Genomic DNA, 13,727 nt, shown 5'->3' on the forward strand with positions numbered 1-13,727 from the left:
GAAGACCGCACTTTTAGAAATCCGATCAGATTGGAAATGTTGGCCCTCTGACCGGCGCTTTACGGCTGACTTTGGAGCAGAGAGGAGCTGCAGCTAGATTTCCTGTGTGACCCATTTAGCAGGCTCTCACTAATGCACCGTTGTTATGATTATTGCTACCTGGAATTGCGTTTGTTGGGGTTAGACCACATATAAAAAATACGGTAATAACTAATTGGCTTATTTTCACTTTAATTATAGCGTAAAAAAAAAAAAAAAAATATATATATATATATATATATATATATATATATATATATATATATATATATATATATATATATATATATATAAAGAAATAAATAACAGAAAAAACAAAAACAAAAAAAAGTCTCCGGACTGGTCCTTTAAGATCCAAATTTGTCGGAGGAGAGAGAGAGAGGGAGGAAAAAAAAGGCAACCTCTCGCACTTCCGGTGGAGAGAGACAAAAACAGCTGAACGGTGGGGGGGAAGAGAGCGGGGCGGCCCTGCAGACGCTGTTTGCTGGGACTTCTGGTTTGGTTTGACCCAGCTTCTCCGAGCATCGACCGCACTCGCACCGAGGCAGCCCAGATAGAGCAGGAGGCGAGGACCAGCCGCACCACACCCGGAGCCATGGTGAAGATCAGCTTCCAGCCCGTGGCGGGACAGAAAGTGGACAAGGAGAATGACGGCGACAAGACGGAGATCCTCATCCCGCGTCCCATGGTGAGACCTTGTTTCACCCTGATTTCTAATGCCTCGATCATTAACGCCGCGTCCTTTGACGACTTATAGCGCGATGCCCGCTTTGTCCAGGCTGCGGGCTGCAGGCTGCGGTTGCTCCGCAAACCAGCCTGCACCTGCACATTTAATTATTTATTTGCACGAATCGCCATTTGGCTGCAAACCGAATTAGATCTGCTGGTGCATGGCGCCGCTACCCCCCTCTCCTCTCTGATCAGCATCATGCAAGTTTCTAAGCTGTGCAGATGCATGCTTTGTTCAGGTCTGAGCATCGGATTATTAAAAAAAAAAAAAAAAAACAACTGTATCTCATCTCAGTTCGTAGGCGAAAGGGCCTCTGCTGCCTCCACCGCCCTTCTCAGCGATGCTTTAAATGTGCAAACCTTGAGCATTAGCAGAAAAAAAATTTAAAGTTAAAGAAAAAAAAACACATTGGCTAACAAAATGGCAGATGGGTTGCAGAGTCTTGCAATGCACGCAAAACAATTTGTCACAGTTGGCAAAGCAGGCAGAGCAGGGAGTCCTGAACTTTGCTGTGACAGCATCCTCGTACCCCCCCCCCCTCCCTCCATCCCTCCCTATCAATGCTACATGGCAGAGCTCTGAGGAGGATTTGACCTCAGGCATGCACGGGACGTGGATCTATCTGACAGAGGGACAGGGCTGCTCTTGCAACGTTCCAGGAGTACTTAACGGAGGATGGACAGGCCTCATGGTGTGTCACGCTGTCAGCTGGTGTGAAAGAGCCTCTATCCTCCCTCGGTGGGATGACAGAACACAAAGAACCCAAAGAAAAAGTGTGTTCACACATGCACTGTTCTGTCGTGTTCTCTCTCCAAATGCTTCCTCCAAGAAGAACAGCGGGAGACGGGAACTTCTGCTCGGTGGAAGATCTTGCGCTGTGTGCTGTAAAACAAAGCCACTGCTTTCAAGCCTTTTGAGTTTTTCTTTTTTTTTTCCCCCCCCCCCTATTTTTGGAAAATAAAGCTCACCCTAGATTACCATCATTCGCTTCTGAGATTTCCTCTAAAGGCGGCGTGGTCGTTTCTTTCCTCATTTCCTCCCCCGGCTAAGAATAGCAGCTTCTCGTTTTGTACCTGCAGCAATCACTCGGCGGCGGCCTCCGCAGTAAGCGCTGAGCCACTTCTCAGGCACAGTCAGTCGTTATAAGTTGTGAGTGGAAGGCCCGCTCCAAGCGTATAGTACCACTTCTTCCCACACAGGTTGCGGCGCGTGGCACCAGCAGATGGGCCGCGAGACCGGAGGCGGCTTTGGCAGATTACTCACCGCCATCCCAGTCTGGGTTTTCATTAGCAGGCCCGACAGCGGCCCCTCATCTGAATGGAGCCGTGCCTGATTATTCCTTCTCGAAATGCTGCGTTTCCTTTTCATGCGTTTTTTTTTTTTTTTTTTTTTTTTAGCAGTTTGATAAAGACTATTTTCAGCGCCTCGTCACGGTGGAGATGAGTGGGAAGATGGGATGCGGCCTAGAAACTCTGCTCCTGTGCCTCCTTTTGTAAGTGGGAGTCCATGTGCTTAAAGATGCACTAAGAAATGGTCTTGTGACCAGAATCAGATGATTTTTATTTTTGCCCTGACCTGTGACCACCCAGTGAGGCTCACAGGTCAAGCCTACCACAACACTGAAGGCCGTAACCCTTTAAGTTAGCCATTTTTCTTAGAAATTAGGGGTTTAAATCAGGCAAGCTGCTCTGTCTGCCTCCCCCTCAACCAATCAAAATGCAGGAAATGATCTGAGGAAGACTAGATGGGCGCAGGCAAACAGGGGGACTCTCCACTGACTGCACAAAAGCAATAGAAGTAAAACTTTTTTATAAAACACCTATCAAGACGTAAACCACTAATGATGTACAGAAGACAACTAAAAACATTAAACACAATTACATCAAAATGGTTACCTAAAAGTTGAGTTTGTAGTTGTTGTTGTTGTTGTTGTTTTAAAAAAGCTCAAGAGTCCACCAACCTGAAACTAAAGAGGAGAGTGTTTCAAAGTCCGGGGCTTCTGCTGAGAAGGCCCTTTAGTTTTCAGCCTCATACATACAGATGTAAAAGTTCAAAGCTCTATAGGAGAGAACCAAGGGTTGGATTGGTAGCCAGTGATGCTTTGTCCGGCAGGTGAAGGATGACTTGCAGTAATCCGACCTTGAAGAAATGAATGCATGAATACCAACTTCCGGTTCTGTTTGCGACGCTACTTAGGCTACGTTCACACTGCAGGTCTTAATGCTCAATTCCGATTTTTTTTGTGAAATCGGATTTTTTTGCATGGTCGTTCACATTTCCAAATATATGCGACTTGTTTGTGATCTCCTTTGTGAACTGAACGCGTTCAACCTAAGTGTCCCGCATGTGCACTCGAGGACGTGATGACGTCACACGTAGCAAGCGTCCTCAGTGTTTGCGGAAGTAAACATGGATTATAATGCTGGCGCGCATTTTGCGGTCATTAATTTATTTTCTAACCGGAGCTTTCCCTCCATTGACTGCTCTCCTCACTGTAGTCCGCTATGGATGTCGTCTTTCTTCCCGCTTCTGCATAGCAGGACGCAGAATAGTGACGTTTGTCGAGTATCGGTGACGTACAGGTCAGATAAATGCGACCCGGCCGTACAGACACAGGTCGCATTTGAAAAGATGGCATTACACTGTACGAGTTAGTAGGGCTGGGCGGTGTGGGCCAAAAATAATATCTCGACATTTTTAGTCTGAATGCCGATTTTACGATATTGATCTTAAATATGTTTCTCTTTTCATAAAGTAATTCTAAAAGGTATCTCTGAATCAAAGCTTTATCCTAAATGTCTCACAGGCACGCGTTTTTAACAAACGTCTGCAGATAAACAGGAGAAACGGCTGAAAAATCATCTACTGCAACAACATAGACCATCTCTATATAAACGATATAGTCTCATCTCATATCTGGTTTTAAGAAAATCTTGCTATTTTAAAAACCTCGATATATTGCCCAGCCCTACTACTAAGCAATGTTTCGTAAGGGATAAGAACATTAGCAAGCCGGAGACTGAACATGAGGATATAAAGCAAAACCACAGTCAAAGTTTTGCCTAAGGTTATTTATGGAACTCTTTGCCTAAGAGGCTAAAGGACCAATAGTTCCCATTATTAGAGTTGGATTCTTTTCTGGAGCACAACCAAGGACTTCACTTTGATCTGTATTTAGTTGGAGAACAATTTTAGTCATCCAGCCTTTGTCACAGTCTAAGCATATATGTAAGACACACTGTTTTAATACCTCAAGAGAACTAAACGAGATGTATGACTAACGCTCATCTGCTTAGCGGTGAGATGAGACATCTTTCTAAAGTAATCAAAATGTGCTCAACAGAGAGCTTGTAATCCTGAAATAATAGGATTACAAGTTGTCTCCAAAGAATAATAGAAAATCTGTCTCTAAAGGAAAAAAACACTATTTGAGGCACAACTGAAAAATTAGTTTATATTATTTTGGTGCGCCTCTCTTTCTGATGCCACCCTGGGCAACTGCCCAAAAAAAAAAAAAAAAACTGCCACTGGTGTTGAAATTAAAAGATCCAGTGGGGATCAGGATGTCCTCTAAGATCTTGACACTCTTTCAAGCAAGCCTTTCAGGCAAAGGGGGAAAACACCAGCGAACAATTGCACATACGATAAAACTCAAGAGGCTGTCCTCCAAAGCGCCTTTTAATCAACCTCGTTGCATGAAGTCAGTACCTAAGTAACACAATCCTCCTGAGTGCAGGCTAGGGCTCCGTAACATACTGCAATTATATCGTAAGCACAAGATCAGCATGCATATTACTACTGCTAAAGACTGCAATACAGTATTTATTGTCTGTTATATTCCAAGAGCCAAGCATTTACTATGGTTTACAGGCAAGTAAAGGTTTCATTGGTGGGTATCGTCCACAGTGGGTCTGTGGAAGATACCCACGCCTTACAAACATCTGGCGGAAGATGCTTGAGGTCTAAAAGAGAGGTGGAAGCACCATAATGGAGCGTAGAACTCCTTTCTCAGTTTGGGTCGTTTTGCACCCGGCTTTTTCCGGTACAAGACGGACCCGTTTCCCTCTGGATGATTTTGTACCTAAATTTACGGAGATTTTGTTGAGTTGGTGAATAACAAATTGACCAAAGCAGACTTCCTTCAATGGCAGGATAGCTAACAATGTCACAGGAAAGGTTCTGCGGTCTAACCTCGATGAGCTTTCAGCCTCTGTCCAAAATTAAAAGTGGTGTCTTTGGTAAAGTTGGTACGACGTGGAAATATCAGAACTATGTAAAGGATTTGGGTTCTTTAGGGCGTGCACAAGGAGACTGCTGTTCACTGTTAGCATGCTAACTGTTCACTGTTAGCATGCTAACTGTTCACTGTTAGCATGCTAACTGTTCACTGTTAGCATGCTAACTGTTCACTGTTAGCATGCTAACTGTTCACTGTTAGCATGCTAACTTTGGTGATGCTTGCGCTGTTGTTTCTTAGTAAAGAACCAGTGAGTTTTCCTGGACGTGGCCACACCAGTTCAGTAAATCTGTTTAAATACAACAACCATTAAAAAATTACCCAATTTTTTGTTGTTTTCTAGTCAGAAAAAAGGAATAAAATAAATTTTCAAAAAAATGGGGAACTGCTTGGCTTTCATAAGACGAGTGCTTTAATATTTCATTAAAATATAGCATGTTTGTTGTTGTTTTGTTTTTTTACAATTCCTTTTGCAATTTTAATTGGGAAAAAAAAAAAAAAAAAAAAAAAAAATGCCATGAACTTTGTAGCCAAAGGTTTGGACACCACTGTGCTAGGAGCTACTTATTTTACAATAAGTAAAACTTTAGCAAAACTTGCTCTCTCTCACACACAGTGTGATGTTGCGTCTGCTAGTGCGGAAAGCCTGAGTTCCTTTAAATCGAGATTAAAAACACATTTGTTTAAAATTGCCTTTGAATGTTCAAGTTAAACTGTTTTACTGTTTTTAAATGTTCTTTTTTGTTTCTACATTCTATCCCTACTTACTTTAATTCCTATATTTTAATCATGTAAACCACTTTGCATTGTCTCTGTACTGAATTGTGCTATATAAATACATTTTCCTTGCCTTGCCTTGCTTCTGAGGTTAAAGGCTGGTGACTCAAAGCAGGAGGACGAGGGAAAAAAAGCGGCTCCTTAAGGGGAGATCTGAGTCGACTAAAATCTGGAGCAAATCTCTGATCAGTTTCCGTGTGCGCGGGTTCTTCTGTTCCCCAGGATGAGGATGAGCTGGTGCTCCCGCTGCGCCCCAAGAAGTCTCCCCTCAACGGACTCTGCTGCCTGACCTTCGGCCTGGTGGTCTTCATGGCCGGTCTGGTTCTGGCCTCCATATACGTCTACCGCTACTACTTTATACCTCATGTAAGATTTCCTCCCCCGGCGATCGGCATGTTCCTCCACGAAAGGTTTCTGCAACACGTGCTTCTGAACCGATTCGATCAGATGGTTGATATTTATGTTTGCGTGTGTGTGCGCACAGATGCCGGAGGAGAACCTGTTCCACTGCAGGGTGCTTTACGAAGACTCCGTGTACGCCCCGCTCCGCGGGCGCCAGGAGCTGGAGGAAAATGTCGGCATCTACCTTGCGGACAACTATGAGAAGATCACCGTGCCCGTGCCTCACTTTGGAGGGAGTGACCCCGCTGATATAATCCACGATTTCCACAGAGTGAGGACAGAAACACACAAAACGTGTATTGCGCGTGCAGCGTGAAGATCCTTTTATTGGTCTGTGCCTTGCCAAGCACAGTTTACACCCCTTGAACCGTTTCACTTCTTATTTCTTAACAAACTCAAACCTGATCTCTATTTTGCTGACGTTGTGTCATAGCCCACGTAGTGCATGATTGTGAAGTGAAAGGGTTTGCTTAGTTTTACTAATAAAAATAAAATTGTGCCGATTGAATTTAGCTCCTCTGGCTCTAAACAGACAAATAATTTTTTTTGTTCCTCCTTTGCTAAATAGCGTAGCCACATTCAGACTGGATGGAAAGGGTTTGTGAACAACCATTTCTCAAGTCTTTATCAATAGGATATTGACTGGGCCATTCTAACACATCTATCTGCGTTGATCCATTGAAGCGCTGGGTGTAGGTTTTTTTGGTCATTGTCCTGCTGGAAGTGGAACCTCCCCATAGCCCCTGTAATATAACTATTACAGGGTTTTCTTCTAGGATTTCCCTCCAGCGTCCCATCAACTCTCATCAGCATCCCTGTATCTGCTCCGACTTGTCAGTATAGGTCGGCGGCCATATTGTGGTGGGTTTGCAGCTGTGTCCGGGTTATTTTCCCTTTCAAGTTACAGCTATGCACCTCTTTGAGTTGGTCTATCATAGGACTGCACAATATCAGGAACACATCATCTGAATACCGTTGCTGTACATCGCTCTAACATCTAACCTACCTTTTCTGGACTTTTTCTTTTCCTCTTCATCACAATTCTTTATCCGCGTTTTTTAAAATGTAGCATCTCAAACACTAAACTACGCGTTAAGACTGGCCATTGAGGTCAGTGGAAGTCCACCTCCTAACAGACCAGATGTATGTAGGGGAAGGATGCGTGCATGGAGTTTGAATTATAATATCCTGCCAAATGTTGCATCCAAGCAGTGATTTGCTAGAGCAGTGTCACATGTTTTGACACTCTGGTGACGATCGCAATTCGATATCTGCAGCTTTAGTCTTCTCACCTCGATAAAGTACACAGCAGTTTGTTGAGTCAGCACGAGCAAAATGTGAAAAGGTTCAAGGAGTGTGAATACTTTTACACGGCACCGTGTTTCAGGCAGAAATCAAGGATGTGATGGCATGAAGAGTTAGTGAAATTTCAAATATAATGTATTTAAATGCTCTCTAAATCGGATTGCTAACAGAATAAATAAATAAATGAAGCATTGTCACCAAAATGAACCCAGAAATGTAACATTCTTGTGGCTTTGAAATGGATTTATATATATTTTTTTTCCCCCACCTTGCCTTTTCCAGGGATTAACCGCCTACCATGACATTGCTTTGGACAAGTGCTACGTCATCGAGCTCAACACCACCATCGTGATGCCTCCTCGCAATCTTTGGGAACTTCTTATCAACGTCAAGGTAACGCAGCTGCCGGCGCATTTTCTTCTACAATCCGTCTTACCGTTCTGGTGGTGTCCCGTGTTAACGTTATAAGCCAGGCCACCAGGCCAGGAGAAAACTCTCACTGCCTCTTGGTTCCCTCCATCTAATTAGAATCTCCTTGACGACCGTATTCCTCTGAGATTCTCCCTCTTTTTATTTTTTGCTTTGATCAGAAGGGAACATACCTGCCTCAGACTTACATCATTCACGAGGAGATGGTGGTGACCGGCAAAGTGCACAACATGCGTCAGCTGGGGCCTTTCATCTACCGCCTGTGCAACGGGAAGGACACGTACCGCCTGACGCGTCGCCTCACCCGCCGACGTAGGTTCAGAGGGAGGAGAGGGCGCGCCTGTAGCCACGACGCGTCCAGTCTCTCTGTTGCTAATCTGTTTGCCTCTTCCCTCCCCCCCGCAGGCCTCAACAAGCGCGAGGCGAAGGACTGCCACCACATCCGCCACTTCGAGAACACGTTCGTGGTGGAGACGGTGATCTGCGACGGGTCATAAACAGGCCCGTGTGGACGCTCCCGCCTGACGACGGTCCCCCACACTCACTACCCCAGCCACTGTAGCCCCCCCCCCCCCCCCCCCTACCACCGCCCCCACACCGTGGATCTGGTCATATCTCGGTTGCACTTTATCACTACCGTTCTCAGATAAACATGGTTTTCCACTACCTGTTTTTATGTTGCTGTTGTTTTTTTTTTGTTTAATTGGTGATATTTACCCTAAAGTGGTGATGCAATACTAAGTTGTTTGTTTGATCACAGGATTTTTTTCCATGTAGCAAATCCTTAAGCCAATAATAAAGGCTCGTTTCAGCATCTCTTCCTCTTAGGGATTAGTTCTGTGCGATGGTTACTGTATCCATGTGTCATTGAGGTGGCAGTGCTTTTGTTTTTTGTTTTTTTTTCGCCCTAAAGCCCTGGAGTTCAATTTGTGTTTTTTAGCTTCACTAACAATCAACTACCAAGAGCATAAGGTCTTGCTTTGCTTCGCAAACGTCATCCATGGATTGTTCAGTCGTTAAAATATTTTCCTGCTCTGTGAAATGTAAACCTTTTTAAACTGCTAGTTGCTTGCTTGCGTCTTTTCTTTTCACGCTCGTCGCTTCTTGCTTCCTTTCATTTTCTCAGAAGCACTGTCATGATGTAAACGTTAGAGATGACTGCATTCGTACTTAGACTGCATATGTTGGGTTCAGGCCTAATGTATAATAATCGGCCATGTGAAGACGCACATCTTATTTATTTTTTAGTTTCCATTTTCTGAAGAGTATGCCAAAATAATTTTTTTGTTTTTTTTAGTGGAGATAGTTCTATCTTGCATGCGTTCATCTATAAGAGAGAAGTGGAAATCCTAAGTGTTTTCGTAAAACGATGTTAAAGCCTTAGTCCAGATCAGAAACTGGGCTAAAGTCAAACGAAAGGAGCACATTACCCGATACGTTAGGAAGGAAACTAACCTTGATCTGTATAGTTTGTCTGCCAAACGGCACCTGTTTGTGAATTCAATAAAAATGACTAAACAGAGTCTTAATCTTTTATTTAACTTTTTTTTTTTTTGCATTTTCTACCATGCTATCTCCGTTTCATTTATTTTTTTAGTTTACTTCTTTAAACCGTGTGTAGTGCTTCTAAATGATCCTTTTTCGTCTGCAGATGTCTGTTAAATCCTCTGTGCATTCTGAGTCTTCAGTGCCACCTACTGGACAGTGTCACATTAGCAGATTTTAGCCATGTCATTTATTTAGATCAACTTTTTTAAAAGAAACATAATCACCTGTAAAGCCACACAGAGAAAATGTTCTGAGGGAGAATATTTTACTTTCTTTTTCCTTCCAGTGGGTGTTGGATGGAGTAATCGGCGAGCAGTCAGCATGTTACCCACAGCAGAAATCAGACCTCAGAAACATTTATGTGGCCTTCCATTTGCAGTCAGAACTCGGAAATCCCTGTTTCCGATCCGAAAGATCAACAGAAACGGCGGCTAAAGTCAGACTTTCCCGTCGGATAGTTGGAGAAAGATCCAGTTGATTGTCCAGTCCGTGTGTGTTTTGTGCACCCAGAGAGCATCCCTGCACCTCCATGTATTGTGTGGGGAGCTGCTATGTGAATCAGGGATGCTGTGTTCAGTTTTACATGCTATCAGTCTGCTGCGGTGACTAATGCTTCTGGTCGTCATCCACCTTGGATACTGCCTTTTGCAGGTGTTTGTGAGCATGTCCCACTGGGAGGGTACAGACCCAGAACTCACTCGAGGGACCATATATCTTGTCTGGCCTGAGAATGCACCAGTTTCAGCAAACACTACATTAGTTGTTGTGTTTTTTTCTTATACCTGATGATGTTTGCATGAGACCGTTGTTTTTACCCTAATAACATTGTTTCCTGCAGGTTGCAGGGATTTAGCAAGTACACTGCCCTGCAGGGTGGCAGGGCAGTGTACTTGCTAAATCTCAACAATTATCTTGGCCCCACTCTTCAAACTAATACCCTTTTAAATACCAGGATCAAAGGTTTCTAAGTGGAACATTATCCAAAGGATCAGCTTGCTTACAGGATGTCAGCGCCACCTCTTCCCTAACGGGGGTATCCATCGACCCACCCAATGTATCTAGAACCACATGGCTTTTCATTCTCATAATTTAGAAAGGTTTCTTTCTTTTCATGTACTGGCGTCGTCAGGTCAAACCGTCCACCAGATACATTTGCTTTGCAAGGAGAGCAGTTGTTACTTTTTGTATTTGCTGTGCCAGTGTTTAAACCAAAAAGTGGATTGTGTGCTGAATTAGCAGCTAAGTTTGCACCACAATCCAGTGATGGATTCTGCTAAGCCTGGAGCCATTTGTTTGGGATGATTGAAAATCTGAAGTAATCTACCCTCACAGTCTGCTGTGGGCTTACTGCTGCCCCTCCATCTGGTGGGGGTCTGGGACTTGAGCTGTTGGTTCGACCACCAAAGAAGTCACTGAAAAGACAGCATCCAAAAACTACACAGACGGTTTATTACAGACACCAGTTAGGTGTCTGTGGTATAACAATAACAACGCCGTGTTAAGCGATAAAAACGGCCCAACTACAACAAGGTTTTGGTTTAATCAAATATACGATGGTAAGCAAAAGATCTGAAATATTATAGTTAATATTATAGTGAATGTTCTTGAGTTGTTGGTGAGTAACATGGCAATAAAGCAACACCAGCAGAAACCGAGTCAGTTCTACTGCTCACCAAGTCCAGTTAAAAGGCACTGTTAGCTAAAGTGAGGTGTGCATGACATTCATCTGAACTAAATCTCATCAAAGGATCAAGATATATTCAGTTTCACATGCAAACGTTATATAAAGTAAGATTAATTCTGCTACTGTGGTTACTGCTTGTCACCCGTACAAGATAAAGATCCAGCAATGACTAACATCCATCTCATGTTAGTCTCTGTTTCTGACATAGTGGTTTGTTTATCCCTGGCTGGTTCTAGGGCTTGATCTAAGTCTAGAAGTCAGGTGGGTTTCAATTTTAATCATGAGAACTAAAATAAGTACTAGCGATATGAGAGCACACTGATATATATTATAAGGCAAAGGATGGAATATTATAATAAATCATTAGACAACATTAAGCATAACATTCAGAGGACTTGGAAAGTAATCAATCATAATTAGATAAATAGGTAACGAATTAGAATTCAAGCAATGTTTTAAATGGTACTGAGGATACAGTGGATGGTTAAAAAAAACAGTACTATTATTTTTTAAGGGTTGGATGTAACTTTGCCAGTAAAATAAAAATGTCAAATGAAAAAATGCATATGTTTGATTATTTAATTATAAGTAGCAATAATACTATGTTACTTTGGGGGATTGATGAAAATGACGTGAGATTGTAAAAAAATGAAAAACTTTAACATTGACTGGTATAAATCCAATTGATATGATACGTCATTAAAGAAATCATTGGTCAAACTGTAGGCCCCGGACTTATAAAGACAGCCTGTCTTGCCAAAAAGGTGTATTTCCAAATAGTACGAAAACAGCAAAGGTTAAACTAATATTTAAAGACAGAGATAAACATTGCATTGGAAACTATAGTCCAGCTTCACTTCTTCCCCAATTCTCAAAAATACCAGAGTCCAAAATGCATTCTGCTTTATATTAATGATATTTTCAAGGTTAAAAAAAAAGTATAAAAATGTATTATTTTTTGCATTATTATTATTATTTGCATGTATTAAAGGAGCGATTGCCCTCTATTGAAATGGAACTAGAAAACTTTAAAACTTGGTTTGATGTTAACAGATCATCGCTTAACATAAAAAAATTTTAATGATGTTTTGAAATTGAATATAATTTAATGGTGAAATGATTTAAAGAATATGTAATTCTTGAATCAAAAGAGTGACTGATTTTAGGGATGCCACAAACTAACATGGAAGCAATATATCAAATATGTAAAAAAGAAAAGTCACAAAATCAATGGCAAAATCAATTTGTATAAGTATTATCAGGAATTGTTTTGTTGTTTGTCAAACCAAAGTGCAGACAGGCAAGTGGGAGCCGCATGCTGAGCTGAATAGCGGTTTATTACAATAAATAATAAGGCTTACAGATGGGAAGGAAGACAGAAACTAGGAACACGGCGAGAACGAGACCAGAACAAGGTAGGATGATAGAGGCCCTATGAGTTAGACTGAACTGGGTGACAATATAGGGAGGAGACGGAGGGAACAATAGGAGGCAATTAACACAAGTTAATTAAACTGAAGAAGAGGGAGAGATCTGATCTGACAGAGGCAGGAGGAATCTACAGGAGTACACGATGGATGACCTGGTATCAAAGGATAAACTAATAAACTAAACCGAGGACAGGCTGAAAAAATAAAGATCTCACAGAACAACTAATGTCATAATTAACAGATCAAATCTTACATTCTGATAATAACATAAAGTGATAACAGAAAACTTAACTAATGACAGAAACAAGGATCTATAGATAAATAATACTAACGGATGCAAACACAAACAGACTGCAGGATGTCTGGGGAGCTACAAGACATAATCGAACCCCTGGGGATCCTAACAAGTCTAGAATTAAATTATAAGGCTTTCCATATAATTTACTGTTCACTTATACTTCCTTATGTATCAATATTGTGTGGAAATGTAGAGCCCCACATACAAAACAAAAATAAATGAAATGAGCCAGGTGTCTTATTAATATGGCTGGTTAATATGAACATGCTAATCCGCTGTTTAATCTGATATTTTGAAATTCCATAATTTAGGTTCTGGTGGCTTGTACAATATGAGCCACCAGAATTGACTACGTCTCCTGGATAGGTGTTGAAACGTTTTCAGAAAGAAGTGAACGAAAGTCCGGTCACCTCCGATTTAAGCCTTTTTGCTGTTGCCATGATAACTGAGAATTTGCACAGGTATGATTTAGGTTATCACAAAATAAGGAAAATAATGTATAAAGTGAAATGTGACTTACACCCTGTCGGTGTGCAAAGACCTTTTACATTATATGAAGCAAAATATGATTTGCGAACATGTTTGTAAATTTACTCAATTGTCATTTAAATCCAGCTTGTCAGCTGGAAATTACATTAGAAGGAGGAGTATTTCTGTTGTCTGTTGTCATTCCCTAATTTAACTCAAATTAGGGAATGACGCAAGTAGAGATTTACAAACATGTGATTCATTATTGGTTTTTAAAAAATGATAAGGGGGATAATATTTGGGAAAATGAATGGATGGATGGAAGTTTTAATGACTTTGTTTTGCTGTATTGTATCTGGTCTTGTTCTTAGTTTTTTTTC

At 41.8% G+C, this 13,727-nt stretch overlaps 1 protein-coding gene across 1 annotated transcript; it reads left to right on the forward strand.

Annotated features, from left to right (window-relative positions):
* Positions 1-443: 443 nt before the first annotated feature.
* Positions 444-9,199, forward strand: itm2ca (integral membrane protein 2Ca). Its single transcript, XM_012856109.3, has 6 exons — positions 444-727; positions 6,006-6,149; positions 6,268-6,456; positions 7,773-7,883; positions 8,081-8,231; positions 8,325-9,199. The coding sequence occupies exons 1-6, from the start codon at positions 635-637 to the stop codon at positions 8,414-8,416; spliced, it is 780 nt and encodes a 259-aa protein (XP_012711563.2). The 5' UTR covers positions 444-634; the 3' UTR covers positions 8,417-9,199.
* Positions 9,200-13,727: the final 4,528 nt, after the last annotated feature.

The sequence above is a fragment of the Fundulus heteroclitus genome, chromosome 18, assembly GCF_011125445.2.
Source record: "Fundulus heteroclitus isolate FHET01 chromosome 18, MU-UCD_Fhet_4.1, whole genome shotgun sequence".
Taxonomy (NCBI): domain Eukaryota; kingdom Metazoa; phylum Chordata; class Actinopteri; order Cyprinodontiformes; family Fundulidae; genus Fundulus; species Fundulus heteroclitus.